Source organism: Bombyx mandarina, chromosome 08 (genome assembly GCF_030267445.1).
Source record: "Bombyx mandarina strain Sakado chromosome 08, ASM3026744v2".
In the NCBI taxonomy this organism is placed as follows: domain Eukaryota; kingdom Metazoa; phylum Arthropoda; class Insecta; order Lepidoptera; family Bombycidae; genus Bombyx; species Bombyx mandarina.
The window spans coordinates 6760384-6777873 of NC_143215.1; the positions used below are offsets into that span (position 1 = coordinate 6760384).

At 38.6% G+C, this 17490-nt stretch overlaps 2 protein-coding genes across 2 annotated transcripts in view; one reads left to right on the forward strand and one right to left on the reverse strand.

The window, feature by feature from the left end:
• Positions 1-34: 34 nt before the first annotated feature.
• On the reverse strand, positions 35-1181 carry LOC114252550 (uncharacterized). Its single transcript, XM_028187071.2, has 2 exons — positions 959-1181; positions 35-607 (listed from the first exon to the last, which is right to left on the reverse strand). The coding sequence occupies exons 1-2, from the start codon at positions 1027-1029 to the stop codon at positions 67-69; spliced, it is 612 nt and encodes a 203-aa protein (XP_028042872.2). The 5' UTR covers positions 1030-1181; the 3' UTR covers positions 35-66.
• Positions 1182-9909: 8728 nt separating this feature from the next.
• Positions 9910-17490, forward strand: part of LOC114252549 (facilitated trehalose transporter Tret1) — a 40117-nt gene continuing 32536 nt past the window's right edge. The window contains exon 1 of the mRNA XM_028187070.2: positions 9910-10198. Coding sequence (XP_028042871.2) covers positions 10191-10198 — 8 coding nt within the window. The 5' untranslated portion in view covers positions 9910-10190. The remainder of the gene's footprint in view (positions 10199-17490) is intronic.

The window sequence follows — 17490 nt, forward strand, 5'->3', positions numbered from 1 at the left end:
TCACGTTTACAAAAATAATACATTATAAACTACTGGCAAGTGCATGCTTAAAACTAACTAAATACATTAGTAATATCTAAAAGAGCTGGGGCGATAAAATCCGTAATATGGGTAAAAGTATTGAAAGTTTCTGTAAGGATTCCATCTTGGCGTGAATCTTCTGCGTGCCATGTAACGTCTTCTTGGCTTTTGCCTTCTCCGAAAAATTGTGAACGGTATAACGCCTGCAGCAGTATCCATTATTTCATCTTCAACATCGACAGATGTGAATCTATAAGAGTCGTCAATTTCAGGAAAATAGTCCAAACTTGAGTCATCCTGAATCTGTGTGATGTCATTTGGTTCTCCGACAGACTCTTCTATGATGACGTCAACGTCGGCGACTTCATCAAATTTTGGGAAGTCTTCATTATTCTCTGTCGATGTTTCTAAGTTGTCGCTCACTAAACTGTATTGATCGGACTCTTCTTTATGATCCTCTGGGTTAACTTCTAACTTAATATTTGGTGAAGACAAATTGTTATCGATTTCTTGTCTTATCGCGGGGCTAGCGGAAATGGTGACGAGCCCCAACCAAAGAATAAATAACGCTCGAGGATACATTTTACTGCAAAATAAAAAAAAAAACAAATCAACGATCACTCAACTAAACGCGTCTTTTCAGAACTGCGTGAAACCTTATGCGCTCTGCCTTATATTTGAAAAGATCGGGGTCGAAGAAAGGTTGCCGTTACAAGAATCTAACTACTTTGTCAAATAAACACATTTTTTCTCGTTTTCTAAATCATAGACAAAACATCATGACATAAGCAATTAAAAGTATTAAAAAAAAATATCCAAACTCAAGACTCGATCTTAACAATTAAGCTTAGTGCTTAATAGTTTTTGGTTTTTAAAATTTAATTGATTGAATTTTAACATATCACAGTACTAAAACTTCAAACAAATTAATACTCACATAGTATCCCCAATATCTGTAATGAGGGCAGTTCGGTGTGTGATGTTGTGTTCTGCTTTGTACCTGGCCATTCCTTCTTTGAGCTCTAGCTTTCTCGCGTTTCTCTTTCAGCTTCCTCATGGCAAATCTCGGTAAAAAAGGATTCTGAGATTCCGCAACTTCCAACAATTCTCTACTTTCGGTTTTTGCCACATCCGTTGACTCTTCCAACGGCTTTCCATGAACAATTATAAAAACCGCCAGCAGAAAAAACAGGGCGACTACATTAATAACAAAAGCCATTTTACAATAAAACAATAATAGAAGAGGTTTAATTGTATGATCCAAAGACTACGACGGTTAATTCCTCTTTATCCGGAAAGCGTCTGAATTCTCATGTTATATACGAAGGCAATTATCGAAGGATGACACACCTCGGGTGCATTTGTTTACCATAAATTGTTATTTTAGGAAACATAACGGGTAATACGGCCCCTACCAATTATCACATCCTCGACTCGCATTCATAGGTCAAGAACGGGAAATACACAAACCGTGTGACACACATTTCACGAACGGCAGATCGTGAAAATTTAAGCATGCCTTCAGAAAAAGTTTACAATATATGATACAGAACGGCATAACCACACTGAATAACATTTCTCACTATGTAGGTAATTTATGGCCAAGGAGGATTATGTGTGCCTCTCATAAACATCGCGGGTTCGCGTGCAACCGGGTTTTTTTTTTTTTTTCAAATTTTATTCTGAATCTGTTAGACTTGAACTATAATAGCATGTGAGCCGCTTCCTTATTTCACAGTTTAGGCGAGCTATAAATTGATATAGGTATATAACAAAGGAGTCTTTCATAATTGATTATTAGGGATAAGTTTCCAGTTTGTTATTTATTATTAAAAGCAAATAAAATTAAACCGAATGTTTCGGAATACAGAATAAAAATAGTTTCAAATTCAATTAATGCAACAATTATTTATTACCGAAACAGTAGGGCAATCTCCACTATTTTCGCCCGCACTTTCACGGCGGTGAAGGCAGGAGCATGCAAATAACGCAATGTGTTCTTAAGGCGCGTATTTGTTTTACTTGATACAGTTTCATGTATAAAAACAGTAACGGAACTCGACTATGGATTCGGCTCTTATCGGTACTTTAAATATTCATTGTCAAGGCTCGTCTTATGTCTGTGATTCATAATTCACGCTAATGAATGACTATAAAAAGCTAATAAACTCAACAGAACCTAAACAGATTAAATTCTACGAACAACAGCGTTAATCCGTGTTTTTAGTTTAAGTTACATACATGCGTACTGTTTATAGTGATAGTTATGAATAGCGTTCAACACGGATAATTCTTTGAAAAAATACGTGTGTATGCAACATGCCCGATTTACTTTTGTGACGTCTGTGATTTAGTATCACAGATGTTTTCATATGATGCAGGTACAAATAATTGCCGAAAAATCATGCTAAAAATCTATATTCTTGATCGAAGTCAAATTATCACCTTACATGACTGTCTCCTCGCAATTAGCAATATTTACAATATTAAATATATTACACAAATTGGTTAATAATTTAACAAATTGTTAAACTAATAAACAATTAAATAATTAATATAATAATTCTTAATATATCTTTTTTTGTGATAGTTCTAAAAAATCATAATTAACAAACTTAAATGAACATTTATCGCAGTATCTTATGAAGTATATACATGAAAAGGGCTCCACGAAGTTTCAAATTTATAGGCCAATTATTTATAGCTTTCATGCCATTATTTATGCCAACGGAGATTAAAAAAAAATTTGTTAGTTAACAATTCAATCACTTTTTGAAAAATGGGGATAAAACTTTTTTTCCAACGGAGCTCGAATCTTTTAAGTATTAAGAAGATACTAGAATTTTTACAAATTTTTAAAATGATATTTTATGTTATAAAAAAAATATTTTATCTGACGAAGTCTTTTTAGCGGTGGCGCGCGCATGTCGTAAAAGCCACGCGGAGCCCTATTTTCACGTCAAATTAAAATTATAAATAATAAAGATAAAGTTCCGGGAGTACAGACTTTTTTATTGGAAATTTCATCCTCTTTAACGAGCTTTTTTCAAAGTTCCTTAGATATTAATATTTTTCGAGTTATTAATGAAAAACTAAATATCTTTTTTTTTCATCTTATTTTGTTAATAACAATTGCAATTTTTACCTGCACCAAAATCCTTCAAAAACATTTTTCTAGAGGTGATTCCGAATCCAATGAGTTATCGCTCATATTTTTAGGACCTTTATCTCTATTTTTCACGTTTTTGAACTTGTTGACTAGACTATTTATTCATTTTTGAACAACAATTTTCTAGAATTTTATTGCGCAAGTTTTCTTTTTTTTTCGATTTTATACAAAATATAAGCAATTTTGCAGGAAAGAGAATTTAATTGAAAACAGTTACTTTTAACGTAGGTATTCAATATGAATAAATACATAAAAAAATGTTTAAAGTCTAATTACTGAACACAATATTTTTAATTTGTTCCTATAAAGAGCTACTACGATTTTTTTATGGGCCCTTATAGGCAGACGAGCATACAGCCCACCTGATGGTGAGTGGTTATCGTCGCCCATAGACTTCAGCAATGCCAGGGGCAAAGCCAGGCCGCTGTAAACCGCTTAATACTCTCCTATCTACAAGCTTCGTTTAAGAAGGACATGTCATAGCGCTTGGGAAACACCGTGGAGGGGACCTCATTCCAAAGCCGAATGGTACGTGGCAAAAAATATATCTGGAAACGCACTGTGTATGACCGCAGTGGCTCCAGGTAGTATGGATGAACTCTACTCAGGTAGCGGGCGGTGCGATTATAAAAACGAGTTGATGATATCATCTCAAACAATTCCTCAGAGCACTTTCCGTGAAACATACGGTACAAAATACAGAGGAAACCGAAGTCCCTCCGCAGACCCAGAGGCTCCAAACGATCCTTGAAAATGGGATTATCGACAATTCGAACGGCTCTCTTCTGTATGGAGTCAAATGGAAGTAGCTGGTACACCAATATTGCGAGCATGAAGTCGCCCGTCCAGCTACTGGAATAGCCCACTAGGCTACCAACGAATGATAGGGGGGAAAAATCATGAAGTGCAGCCGCCGTTCCAGCTATTTAGTCTACCTTAGCTATATTTAATATTTTTTTATTTAAAAATTTAATTTAATTAGGTACTTAAATTAATATTATAGCAACCCTAACGCCTGCCGCGTCGGCGGCCGCGTCTGATCGCGCGCCGCGACCAATGAGGGACTCTCGTTGTCGGCTCCCGGCGCGATTCAAAGAGTAGCAAGAAGCAAGAAGGGTCGTCGTACCCCCTTTGGGGGCACGGAACGGGCCTCGGGGCAAACCCCACTGCCCGGGCAGAAGCTCCCTACCACATAGGGCAGGGGTGAGTTGATGCAGGGGGGAATGGGAAGAGGGTTCGTATGCGCGTTCGGCGCACTCCACATCGACAAAAATATATACATATACATAATACGATGAGCTTGATGTGAGCGACGGATTTATGCCCGCGGAGGTGGCACCCCGGCGCCGGCTGCTGTCCTTGGCTTCGATTTTTTTTTTTTTTTTTTTTTTTTTTTTTTTTTTTTTTTTTTTTTTTTTTTTTTTTTTTTTTTTTTTTTTTTTTTTTTTTTTTTTTTTTTTTTTTTTTCTTACAATCTAACTAATTCTAACTAAACTAACTACAACTAACTATACTACTATATACATACTATATACAAGAGCCAGGGCAACAGACAGCTGACGAGGGGCCCGCCACCGGCCCCATGCCGCGGCCCCGCCTCTACAAATCAGAGGGGGGGCCGCGGCACTAGTTGGCGCTCACCCGCTAAGAACTCCCCAAGAGGGGAAGGCCGTCGCGGGGAGGGACCGACGTATAGTCACTCCCCATAAGGGGGAGTGGTCCACCCAACGGGGGTGGGAAATGGGTCCCCATAAGGGGGCACCCCAACGATGTGGGGGGGAAATGACGAGTGTGGACAGCTCAGTCCCATGGGGGCACTCATTATGAGCACTCCCATATCACTCCGATTAAGCCGACTATCTTACCATAGCCGGGGGTTCCAGTAGCTCCCTTGGTAGCGCCAGACCATCAGGTGGTCTAGCGTGCAAGGGAGCTAAATTGTGGAGATGCTCGTGGGGTCCACCGTCAGCCCGCTCGTAAAGATTACGAGCTAGCCTCCGGATGAACTCCTCGAGGGACTCCACATCCAGATCCCGGGCGATTACGGCATTACTGACGTAACGCCCTGCTCCGACTATCGTGCGAAGAGCCAGATTCTGCTGGGCCTGTAACTTCACCCGCATGACCTGCGGGATGAGGTGATACCAGGTGATGAGGTGATACCAGGTGATGAGGTGATACCAGGGAAAGAGTAGCGACCGAGGGGCTTTCCTTTTGGCAAGCCGCGCGTGCGCCTTTACTGACGCCGACAGTTCACCCGCAACCACCGAAGCATACACACGAGAATACGTCCGCACCTCGCTCGCTACCATTCCTTTTCGAACTTGTTTGTGGGACCCTCTGGAGTATTCATACCCAGTGCTCCAGCTGGACAACACAAAAATATTTATTATATTTAATTTTTATCTTGTTTATGTGTCATACTTGATGCTGACTTGTATAATAATAAACTGGAGATCTCACTGTTAGTGTTTTTTGAAAATCCATTTTAAATATCTTTGCCTCCTACTATTATTAGTACCAAGCATTTGAAGTTTTTGCTTGTAACGGCGGTATAAACGATAAGAAGTATAGAGAAGCAAAAACAAACCAAAAAAAAACACGTTTCGCTCATTAACTTTACTATAAAAAATATATTATAACTTGTTCCTAGTTCGTTGAGTCATAGTTCTTTTGAGATCTTCAAGATTTGCAAATATAGCATCTAAAACATTTACATCATATTTGTCAACAACAATGGATTGATTACTGAAAAAATCGATTAATAATATTGCACTAAAAATATTGCGGTATAAAATAGCCATATGGGCCAGCTTCACAAGGGCAGGTCGGCGAGCAAAGGCTCAGCCAGGAGGGATGGGATTTGCTAACAGCTGCCCGGGCGCCTCCGCAGGAGACCTAACAACTCAAGAGCAACTGCTTCGCGAATGCATCTACTACCGGGTCGGAATCGCGACAAAAACAAAAAGTTGTTTATTTTAGATGTAAGTTTAAAGCAAACTTATCAACTTACATTTCGTTTTACACGTAAATTGTTTGTAAACACAAACATTTGACAACTTTTTTGGGCTATTGAACAAAAATCTTAATTTACAAATACATAGTCAGGTTATAAATTCTGTCACATGTTTAATGTAAAATAATTGAAACAAATTTATTCATTATGTAACCATTCATATACCAAAATGAACTTAACAAAACATAGATTCTTATGACACTAAAGTTTATTCAAAATGACCTCCGTGATTTTGAATACAGGCCTTCAATCTGCGCGGCCAGTCGTCTATCGCAGCACGAACGAGGTCCATGTCAATATCGGCGGCTGCCTTAATCAAGGATGTCTTGAGTGACTCCAAATTGGGATGAGGCTTTGAGCACGCCTTTTCCTCCAAGTGTTGCCATATCTTGTAATCTAACGGATTCAAATCTGGACTGGAGGAGGGCCAGTCTTCGTGCCGGATGAAGTCGATTTCACGCGCCGCCAGCCAGTCTTGTGTGCTCTTCGCTCTATGAACTGGCGCCGAATCTTGTTGGAATACCCAGTCCCTGTTATTGAACATGGTATGAGAAACAGGTACCACAAGGTTCGTCAGGACTGTATTTTGATACACAACTGCATTCGTTTTTACCCCTTTCTCACAAAAATGTACCTCTGTTAAGCCCCAATAAGAAACTCCCAACCATACCATGAGCGAGGATGGAAAATCACTTCGTTGGACACGCGGAATACGGTTGCTCGCTTCTTCATTACTGTGTGCGTACACCTTATAATTTTTTTTGTTGTAGCTCTCTTCTACGGTAAAAATTTTTTCATCCAAAAAAAGAATTTCCCGATATATTTTTCCCGCGTACCGCTTCAACAAAGCGCGGCATCTCTTCAGTCTCAGGTCCATTAGACGAGCATTCAAACGATTTCCTGTTTTTCTTCGATATGCCCGAAGCCCTCTTCTTCATTCACCCTTTTCACCGTGGTTCTGCTTAACCCCATCTGAAGGGCCAACAGTTTCTGCTTACGTTTGGGATTTCTTTGAATTCGCGCCTTCACAGCTTTTATCACTGCTGGAATCCTAACAGACCGAGGGCGACCACTTCTTGACCTGTCATCTACACTAGAGTCTTCATTGTATCGTTTGATGGTACGATAAACGAATCTTTTGGTTATATTCAAATTTTTCAGTATGTTAAAAATTTGAATTGGCGCGTAACCGCAATGATGCAACGCAATAACTGCAACACGATCTTCTTTAAGCGTCCACTCCATATTTAAAAATGAGTAAAATTCTAAATGTATACTATTTTTATTTTCATGAACAATTCGAAATTCGGGTTCAATAAACTTTTTTGTGGCCAGCATTCTAAAAGAAAAGTTTTTACTGTGTGACAATACTTATGACCTGACTAGGTATCAATCGCAATCGCTATCAATTTGTGTTTAAAAATAAACCGCTACTTAACTTTATTAAATATAAGTAATACTTCAGCCGTGAAGCAGTAATACGTTTCGGCTGGAAAGATGGGGCAGCCGTTGTAACTATACTGAGACCTTAGAACTCATATCTCAAGGTGGGTGGCGGCGTTTACGTTGTATATACCTATGGGATCTTGTAGCCACTTAATACCAGGTGGGCCGTGAGCTCATCCACAAACCTAAGCAATAAAAAATAAAAATCCTTTTAGCAAAAAAATCCTTGAAATATTTCAGTAAGAAAGATCATGTCTCTCAACCAAGGAACCTCAAAACCTAACCTAGACAAGTGGCACATTGTAGGTTTTTCTGAAGGCTACACAGGCCGTGATTTTTTTCTCTACCTAATCGCCGTTGGTTCTGAAAGGCTATTCCGGCTTCCGGCTTTGAGATTTTCTTTGTGATTGGAGGATTACTGAACGTCCAAAGGCCTTTCTGGTGTTACTAGGACAGGTTGGTGAACACGGGCTCACCTGAGACGGGTGAGATTTGTTAACAGCTACCCGAGTGCCTCCGAAGAAGACGGATCGGAATCGCGACGGGCTGAGAAGATCCGGTGTGAAACTCGGCTGACTGATGTGATGGTGTGTATTTAGAAGCGGCCACGATAAGAGGGATATTGAAGAAGTGTTCTGCTGCTGTCTTAAGAAGATAGTTAGTGATTCTATGTCCAGGGCATCGTAAAGATCAAAATTCCTCACATACCATGGTGCTTCTGCGGCTATCCTGCAGAAACGGGATAGAATGACTTCAAGAGTTTCTGTATACATGCGGGCCGCGCGAACAGACACTACAATAATACCTATGAGTCATGATCGTACGTACGTAGACGTTTTGTAGAAACCTTATCACAAAGAGAGAATTTATTTTGCTAGCAAATCTTGGGATGACCACGACCCAGTATAAACGCGGCTCAGACGCAAACTGTCTTAATGAGGGAAAAGAATGTCATCCTTCTATCGAAGGTAACTCCTCAATCTTCCCGGCCCAGGATATAAGTTGGCCAAAGAGAGTAATCGCGGGGATGGCTTTACCGCGCTTTATACAGGCAGGGATAGGAGATGGGCCATACCCGATCCTGCGGACCGAATGGTAAGCAATCGACGTCGCCCTAAATACGTCATTTCGGATCCTCCCGATCCACTAACGGTGCTTTTAGATCCGTTGGTAGATTCTGCGAAGCTCTACTCTTGCTAGGGTTAGTGTTAGCAACGTTCTCAGGTTAGAGCCCCGTGAGCTCGCCTACTCGCTTGGTGATGCTGGCATAACCTAAGGTTACGAGCTTAGGTAGGAAAAAAAGGGTGACTTGTTTTGAAGGGCCGGCCGTGACGAGAAGTTTTGTCATTTTATAGCAAAAGACGTGGCGGCTACTATCCTAAGTGTTTTCTGGTGGATTCAGAAATACCACATCACTTTTATTTAGCTGAAAATACTGCTAACTGTAATTTCTAACCATTCGTGATCTAACAAAAATCGATCGAAACGATCAATCAACGATAAACCTTAACACCTAACTATATTTGTGCAGTCTAAAATTACTGAAAATTGTATTTGTCGGCGCAACGTCACTATTTAATTAACTAAAAATAGTTAAAGTTAACTGTTTCCTTAATGTTACGCATGTCCGTCTCTCCGACATATTATTATTTATCGCGCTGTCTACAAATTTTTAATAGTAACGATTGCCTCGTTGATCTTGAGGTTGGTTACAGATACATAAATATGTTTGTCATAGGGGTTGGGTTTATTTATTGTTGTCTCGTTTAGGTTTTCGGTACTCACAACGAAGGAACGAAGGAGAAAAATGATAGCTTGGGATCATTGTTTTGTAAATATATAGGTATGTTCTTTTTTATATTTGATATTCTAGATTTATAGACGCTCGGGGTCTCATTTTTTTTTTGTGATTGAAGGATACTGGTTTCCAGTTCCACCAAAGGCCAGGGCAGGTGAAGATATAGGCCTCAACTTACTCGTTTGGAGTTAGTCTTAAAATCAATGGGATAAATAAGATAGCAATTCGTTAACGTTGCGTTTCAAGAAATCTTTAAACAGAAACTGCTTTGTATTTTGTGACTGACATTGCTGACTTTCAATGCCCTTTTATTCCACAGCTATTGATTCTAGGGTCTATTTTCAATCAAATCAAAAGATGTCATTGTGATATCCGATCATAATATCATTCAATGAAAACGTTTTATTAATGTTGACGTTGTGACGTCAGAGACGACTAGTTGTAAAGCAAGAATGCTCCGTCGACTGCTATTTAGCCAACGATCGGCTAGTCGCGTTTTGTTCGCTGACTCGACAGCAGCGGTCGACGCCACGGTACAAAAACAGGCCCGTCGGCTAACCCCATCGATCGATCGTTCACAATGTTTTGAACAAAATCGGATTTAAGGCAACATTGAATTATTTTTATATGATATTTGCAAAATAATACCTCTCATAAAACCGTGAAACAGTGCAAGTATTTCAGTACAATCCCAAATCCTTAAAACGACTAACAGACTTTCCAAATTAATAAAAGATAACATGAAATGGTGAGTTACTTTTATACAAAATATTTCAGTTTTGTAGTTTAAATACGGCATGTATTTTTTTTTATAATATGATATAAATGTAGGTATTTTATTTTAGATAAGTAACTAAGCACATTTTTACAAAAGTAGGTACTTCAATATTCGTTTGTTTATTATAAGTACTTAGTGTCCGTTCGACCAATGATCGAAATTCAACATTAATCAATCAATTACTAAAATTTCAAGATTTTGATTCATTCTATGCACTGTAACTACATTTTATCTATATTAAGTTGACATTTCAAAAAAATAACTTATTTCCAAAAAAAAACGTTGTTAACACTAAACTCCAACAACTACGAAACCAAGAAAAGAAACAGGTTATAGGTTGACAAAAGGAAATGAAAATGGTACTGCAGGTTAAAATAAGTCAAAGCTTTGTCCATGATTATAATTCATAAATAATGACGTTTATCAGAAAAATGAACGAAAAATGACCACTACCCAATCGCTGTAAATTATAAATTCCACCTTTAATGTATTTAGTTAATTCTAAAAATTTATATAAGAAATAATTAATTACGATATAAACACAACGATATAAAAAAAGTTCCAAACATGCGATTATTTTATTATTTTGTTCTTACTTTATAAATGAACACGACATGTATAGAATAATCATGATCAGCCAAGGTTCACCAAAATTAACGATACTGCGTTGCCCGCGGCCAGTACACACTCATATGATTACATAAACATATTCTAAATTTCTATACTGGTGTATTAACCTTGTACACTAACTGATGAAATTTCGCATGCTAATGAAATTAAAGCTAAATGAGATACCCTACTAATGCTTACTATTGCTACCGATAGGTACAGCCTGTAAAAATCACGGTGTATAAGAAATTAAAATTAAATTTTTAAATAAATCTTATATTGAAAAAGGCCCCTCTACGTGACACTACGTATGTTAAATAGTAAAATGGATAGTCCGCACGCGTAGGTACCACCACCCCGCCGATTTCTGCCGTGAAGCAGTAATGCGTTTCGGTTTGAAGAGTAGGGCAGCCGTTGTAACTATACTGAGACCTTAGGACTTAGGACTTTTAATTACTGGTGGTAGGACCTCTTGTGAGTCCGCACGGGTAGGTACCACCGCCCCGCCTATTTCTGCCGTGAAGCAGTAATGCGTTTCGGTTTGAAGGGTGGGGCAGCCGTTGTGACAATACTGAGACCTTAGAACTATATTAGAACTATATCTCAAGGTGTGTGGCGCAATTTACGTTGTAGATGTCTATGGGCTCCAGTAACCACTTAACACCAGGTGGGCTGTGAGCTAGTCCATACATCTAAGCAATAAAAAATAAAATTATATCTCAAGGTGTGTGGCCCATTTACGTTGTAGATGTCTATGGGTTCCAGTAACCACTTAACACCAGGTGGGCTGTGAGCTCGTCCACACACCTAGGCAATAAAAATAAATCTACTCTGTTGATTTCTTTAACTACCTACCTACTCTTTAAACCTATGGACAAATGCTTATTTTACCGCATTCCCAAGGCAGAAAATGTAATTCCATCCATAAATACTACACGATAAAATTATACGGAAATACGGAATCTAATAAATAATGCTTGACTCAAACACATTTTCTTATTACACGAGATCTCCGTATCCGTCAATTTATATCAATTTAACTTATAAGGTAAAATCACTGGAAGAATAGTTTCAAATTTAGAACTGGGTAGGAACCAATTTGGTCGTGGGAAGTAATATATCACCATTGCTCACGGTTTGTAGATTAGTGATTAGTATCATTTTTACATCGTTGATTTTAGCATAGTTTACAGGGTTTATCGGAGCTGACTAATTATATTATAACGCGAATATACCATCTCCACGTGAACCTGAAACACATATCAAACTGTTGAGCTGAACATTACCTTTCATATTTGGAAGTTTATAGTTAGTACACGTGCAATCGAAAGCTAAAGAGGCTTGCGGATATGCGTGACCTAATTATTTTTTCAGACTCTAATATTCTCTTGTACGGTAAGCTAAGATTCTTGTTTTTCGATTGGATATTTAGATAAATTTAATTCAACCAACCACAATGGTATCGTAATTGTCGTAATTTGCGGAACATAAAATTATCTCAAAGTCTTGATAACTCTAATATGTGGCTTATTCTTTTTGTATTTATAATTGAAACAATACTTAAGGGGCATCTGTACAAGTTGGAAAAAAGGAATTCAGTTTTCTATTATTGTACATATGTAATTAGACACGCATTTACGGCACAGCTGATGTTACCCCCGTTGTTTGGATAATCTGCAGTAGTAAGATCACTCATTTCAGATCAGCTCAAGAAGATGAGGTACATATTCCATTCAAGGTTCATATTCGACCATATATTCTAATAATAATAATAATAATTAATTAATAATTAATAAGCTATTGCTGGAAATCAAACCTCACTAGAGTGCCTATACTTGGGAAGACGCTCAGTTGTTTTCGCTTTTTTTTTCTTTAAAGATAATTAATTATGAATAATTTTATTACTTAATAAAAACAAATAGCCATTCAACGATGACTCAAACGCTTTAAATAAAAAGTTGTTTCCAATGCATGCTCGGAATAACCTACTTTACGTTTCAAGAAAAATCAATACTCTTCGAAACGCCTTATATTATCTGCGACGCCATTAAATTTTCTCTTTTGTAAATAATTAAGTAGTCAATGTGTGTTTTTTTTTGTACAACTATTTGAATTAAACAAAAATTGGGACAATGTTCGGACTCAATAAACGTAGTCGAACTTCAAACAACAAGCTCTGCATTTTTAAGTTAAGACAATACCTACATTATATTCTAAATTTAAAAAAGTGCATAATAGAAAAAAAGATCCATAAATACCAAGTATTTAACTACGCAATGGCCGCTTAGTTCATTAAAGTATTTTTTTATAAAAAAAAATATTTCTATCAATCAAAATACGCACTCATGCGTGCTGTGGTAATTTTTCCTTCTTGAAGAAATCATGTGTACGAGAACCAACCAACACTCAAAGTCATTTTGTACTGCTTGTCGAGTATTGATTTTTTTCTCTCCCAAGAAGTTGTCCAAGCTGTAGAAAAATGAAGTTTGTTGGCGCAAGGTCCGATGAGTACTTCGGATGACACAAAATTTCCAACCCTAGGTCTTGTAGCTTAGAGACCATCTGTTATGCCGTGTGAGATCGAGTGTTATCATGTAACAGCATTGGAGACGAGCGATTAACAAAGGCTGGCCGGAGATTTACGAGCTTCAGAAATGTTGGTGCCATTTGATAAGGAACTGTGATGAATTGTGATAGTTTTAGGTGTACATTTTCGTTTGAGAGATTACCTAGGTGCTAAACCAGGGTCCAACATGAAGATCGCTAAAAATTATCAAAAATAATTCAGTTTCAATACAAGTGACAATGCCGTTGAAAATCCCTTCGTTTCTTTGTTGTGAAGCTACGCAAGGCATACCTTCTGGCGTTAGTCACGCTGGCGATTGTTCAGTTCATGTGGCACCTACTTATCAATATTATTTTGATGCTAACGTTGAAATCTGCTGTTAACTCAGCGGTAGGTTAAGTATCGTCAGCTTCCACTATTGCCTTTAATTCATTGTTGTTGACTTTATTTTTCGGATGAGCATGGGGTTCATTGTTTAGATCAAAATGGTTATTTCAGAAGCGTTCATTCGTGCGTTTGTTGGTAGTGTTCACTCCGTATACGTCAATAATATTGTGAACCGTTTGTACAGCATTGCTACCGCGACAGAGCTTACATTTATTTATTTATTTCATATTTACTTTTAATCATATCCATTATTATGAAAAGGATACAAATGTAATGAAAACAAAACACTAACCAAACAAAAAAGAAACAAGTGACTGAATTTGAAAATATAATTCTATATTTTTAAACCATACGACCACCAGTAATTAAGATGCCCTATCACCAGTAAGGACGGTCTATCACCATTAAAGGTGCTCTACCACTAGTAAAGATTCTCTACCACCAGTAAAGACGCCCTATTACCAGTAAAAACGCTTTACCACCAGTTTTTTTAAAAGAAGAACTTTATAGATACCATTTGAAAAAAGTTTCACTCAAAAATCTCAAACCATGAAAATTCTATGTCAATTCGTAGTACCTATTACAATAAAACGCCAATTTCATACTTTCTTTTTTATTGCCCTTGTAGGCAGACGAGCATACGGCCCACCTGATGGTGAGTGGTTACCGTCGCCCATGGACTTCAGCAATGCCAGGGGCAGAGTCAAGCCGCTGCCTACCGTACTTTAACCCTATTATGTAACTAATTTCCCCATTACAGCTTATCCGGTGTGGACTACACAAATCGTAAGGTTAGAGACCCGTATTCAGAAATATAGTCGGATTTTTTATTAGACGAAGTTAACTGACGTTTACTGTGTTGTCAGTTTTTGATGAAATAAAAATAGTGTTGTGACAAAGTGAACGATTGAAAAAACTCCTGAATTAATGAAATTGCCTCGATTGTCTAGTGAATAGTTGGTGTGCCGAATTGCCGATATCGGGTATGGGGTTCGAATTTTAGGCGTGCTTTGTACATACCAACGAGTTTTCGACGAAATATTATGTTCCTATAGTATCTACCTGTACTGAATACCGAGTGTTTTAAACATTAAGAAAAACATTGCGAGGAAGCTTGTAAGACTGTCCTATTTGCAATACAATTGAAATTATACAAAAATAACACAATAGTTGAAATTATAGATTATAGACGTATAAAATATAACAATTATGGGTAGGTAATGAAAATAAAAAAACTGATTGTAGTTACATACTACTAGTAACATATATTGGAGCACTTTAATACAATTTTATTGTAAAATATAATTAATATTCTTTTATAGTTTGAAATTAATGATTAACTCTTCACACTCATTGTTCATTCATGTGATTGAACGAGAACTGAACGCATCACTATTACTTTAAATATAGCAACATTATTTCACAAAGTGACATTAGCTACTGTCAGCTGGCTTCGTCTAATTAAAAATCCGACTATAGAAGGAATGGTTACATAAATTCTTAACAGGGTTCAAATTCTATCCATACTGAATTGCGTCAAAATCATTTCAATTTTGATGTGAAAACGTCACAAACAAAGATACTTTTGAATTGATAATATATCAAATACTATGTTATTAGTTATAATAATAATAATAATAAAATAAAATAAAAATAAATAGTTTTTAATATTATACGTAGTATTATTAGTAGCATATAAGTGTATACCATAAATTGTATGTAAACACATTTTTTTTTATTTTTAGGAATAAAAAACACAAATCCGTATAATATTACTATTCCAAATATAAAAGACATAAATATAGCTTATTTATCAACTTATTTCAATATAGTTCATTGGTAAGTTATCCTGATTACTGTAACACAGGTCTGGAAGATTTTTAGCATTCGAGATTTGGACGTGGCTTGAATGAAATGTTTAACTTTAAATCACTTCGTGCGGGCCAAATTTTACTGCAAAAAACACCTAACTAAAAAATTCGATCAGAAAATCTTGGGACGAACTTAGGTTGGAAGTCGGGCTAGCACTCAGAAAAAATGTTGTTAAGATCCCTCGAGTTCTTGCTACTACTTGTTTATTTTCCAACATGCCCTATGACATATTGTATGGGAGCTGGAGGCGGAGTCGCTCGCTGCCGATTATCGGTGGCGCAGCGAACTTCATGCTCGGGGCGTGGCGCGTCTCCCCGAAAGCTGAGCTGCGGGCGCGGAAGGCCCATTCTCGGCGGTCCGTACTCGAGTCGTGGTCGAGGCGATTGGTCAACCCCACGTGGGGGGTACGGACCGTCGAGACGGTTTACCCAGTCTTTTATGACTGGGTGAATCGTGGCCGAGGACGCCTCACCTTCCGTCTGGTGCAGGTGCTGACTGGGCACCGTTGCTTCGGAAAGTACCTGCACCGGATAGGAGCTGAGCCGACGACGAGGTGCCACCATTGTGGACACGACCTGGGCATGGCGGAGCATACGCTCGCTGTCTGCCCCGCTTGGCAGGTGCAGCGTCGTGTCCTTGTCGCAAAGATAGGACGGGACTTGTCACTGCCAGGCGTCGCCGCGTCGTGGCGTCGATGCTTGGCAGCGACGAATCTTAGAAGGCTATGCTCGACTTCTGCGAGTACACCATCTCGCAGAAGGAGGGGGCGGGGCGAGTGAGGCCAAGCTCTCCTCACTAAGCAGAAATCCGCCGCCGCCGAGCAGGGGGTCGGGATCGGGGTCCCGTCCGTAACTCGGCCCCCTAAGAGCTTCAGGCTCCACCCGCTTTGTGCGGAGAAGAAACTAGGCGTGGGGCGGCGTGGTAGGCTGCGTTCCCCCGACCGCTCCGGGGGAAGGTGTAGCGCGGCGCCGTTAATGCGGGCTCTTGGCCCGTCGACCGAGGGAACTGGCGGTCGTGTCGCTGGCGGCGTGATGGATGTAATATGCTCTGCGTAAACCCTGTCCCGCCGTCTCTATAGCTCCGAGTAGGTTCCCGCCCGGTCCGGGGTAGGGCGCCGGCTGTGAGCGGCAGGAGTATTTGATGAGGTTCGACTCCCACATACCCCACCTGCCGTGCGGGTGGGGATCCGGCGATTTTCTCCTGTGGAAAAAAAAAAGACATATTTGAAATCCACATCCGTAAATATGCCTATTTGTACTGCAAAATACTCAACACTCCAGGCTTAAAAGTAGGCAGCCATTGATCAACTCTTAACGAGGTAGGTACTCAAGATACGCGACGGTATTTAATTAAATAAAATAGTTTTAATGTAACTTATCTACATTAAAATGCAACAAAAATTATTTATTTTAATGCCAATCATTCATTAATGCAATAATCAAACTTCCAAACATATTATTGCGAAATTCCACTTTTTATTCTACAATATTCTAAACTAAACTATATGATTCTATATAAATCTTACTCTACTCGTGCTATCCAAAGTCGCTACAATATCTAAATTAGAAATCCTTTCTCCGTATATTATTACCTGCCTGGCTGTTCAAATCTCTCTCGAACATTCACCACCGAGAGACAAAGCCGTACTGCGGACATCGAACTTGACGTATACACAAAAAAATACGAACCGCACATTCATTTAGCAAAATATTGAACGGTTGGAACATCGAAAGACTCTAAAATTTGTATCTGTAAATTTATCGTTGACACTGCATGACTCGACTCAACAAGTAGATATTACATTCTTGATGAATGCGAATTTTTTTAT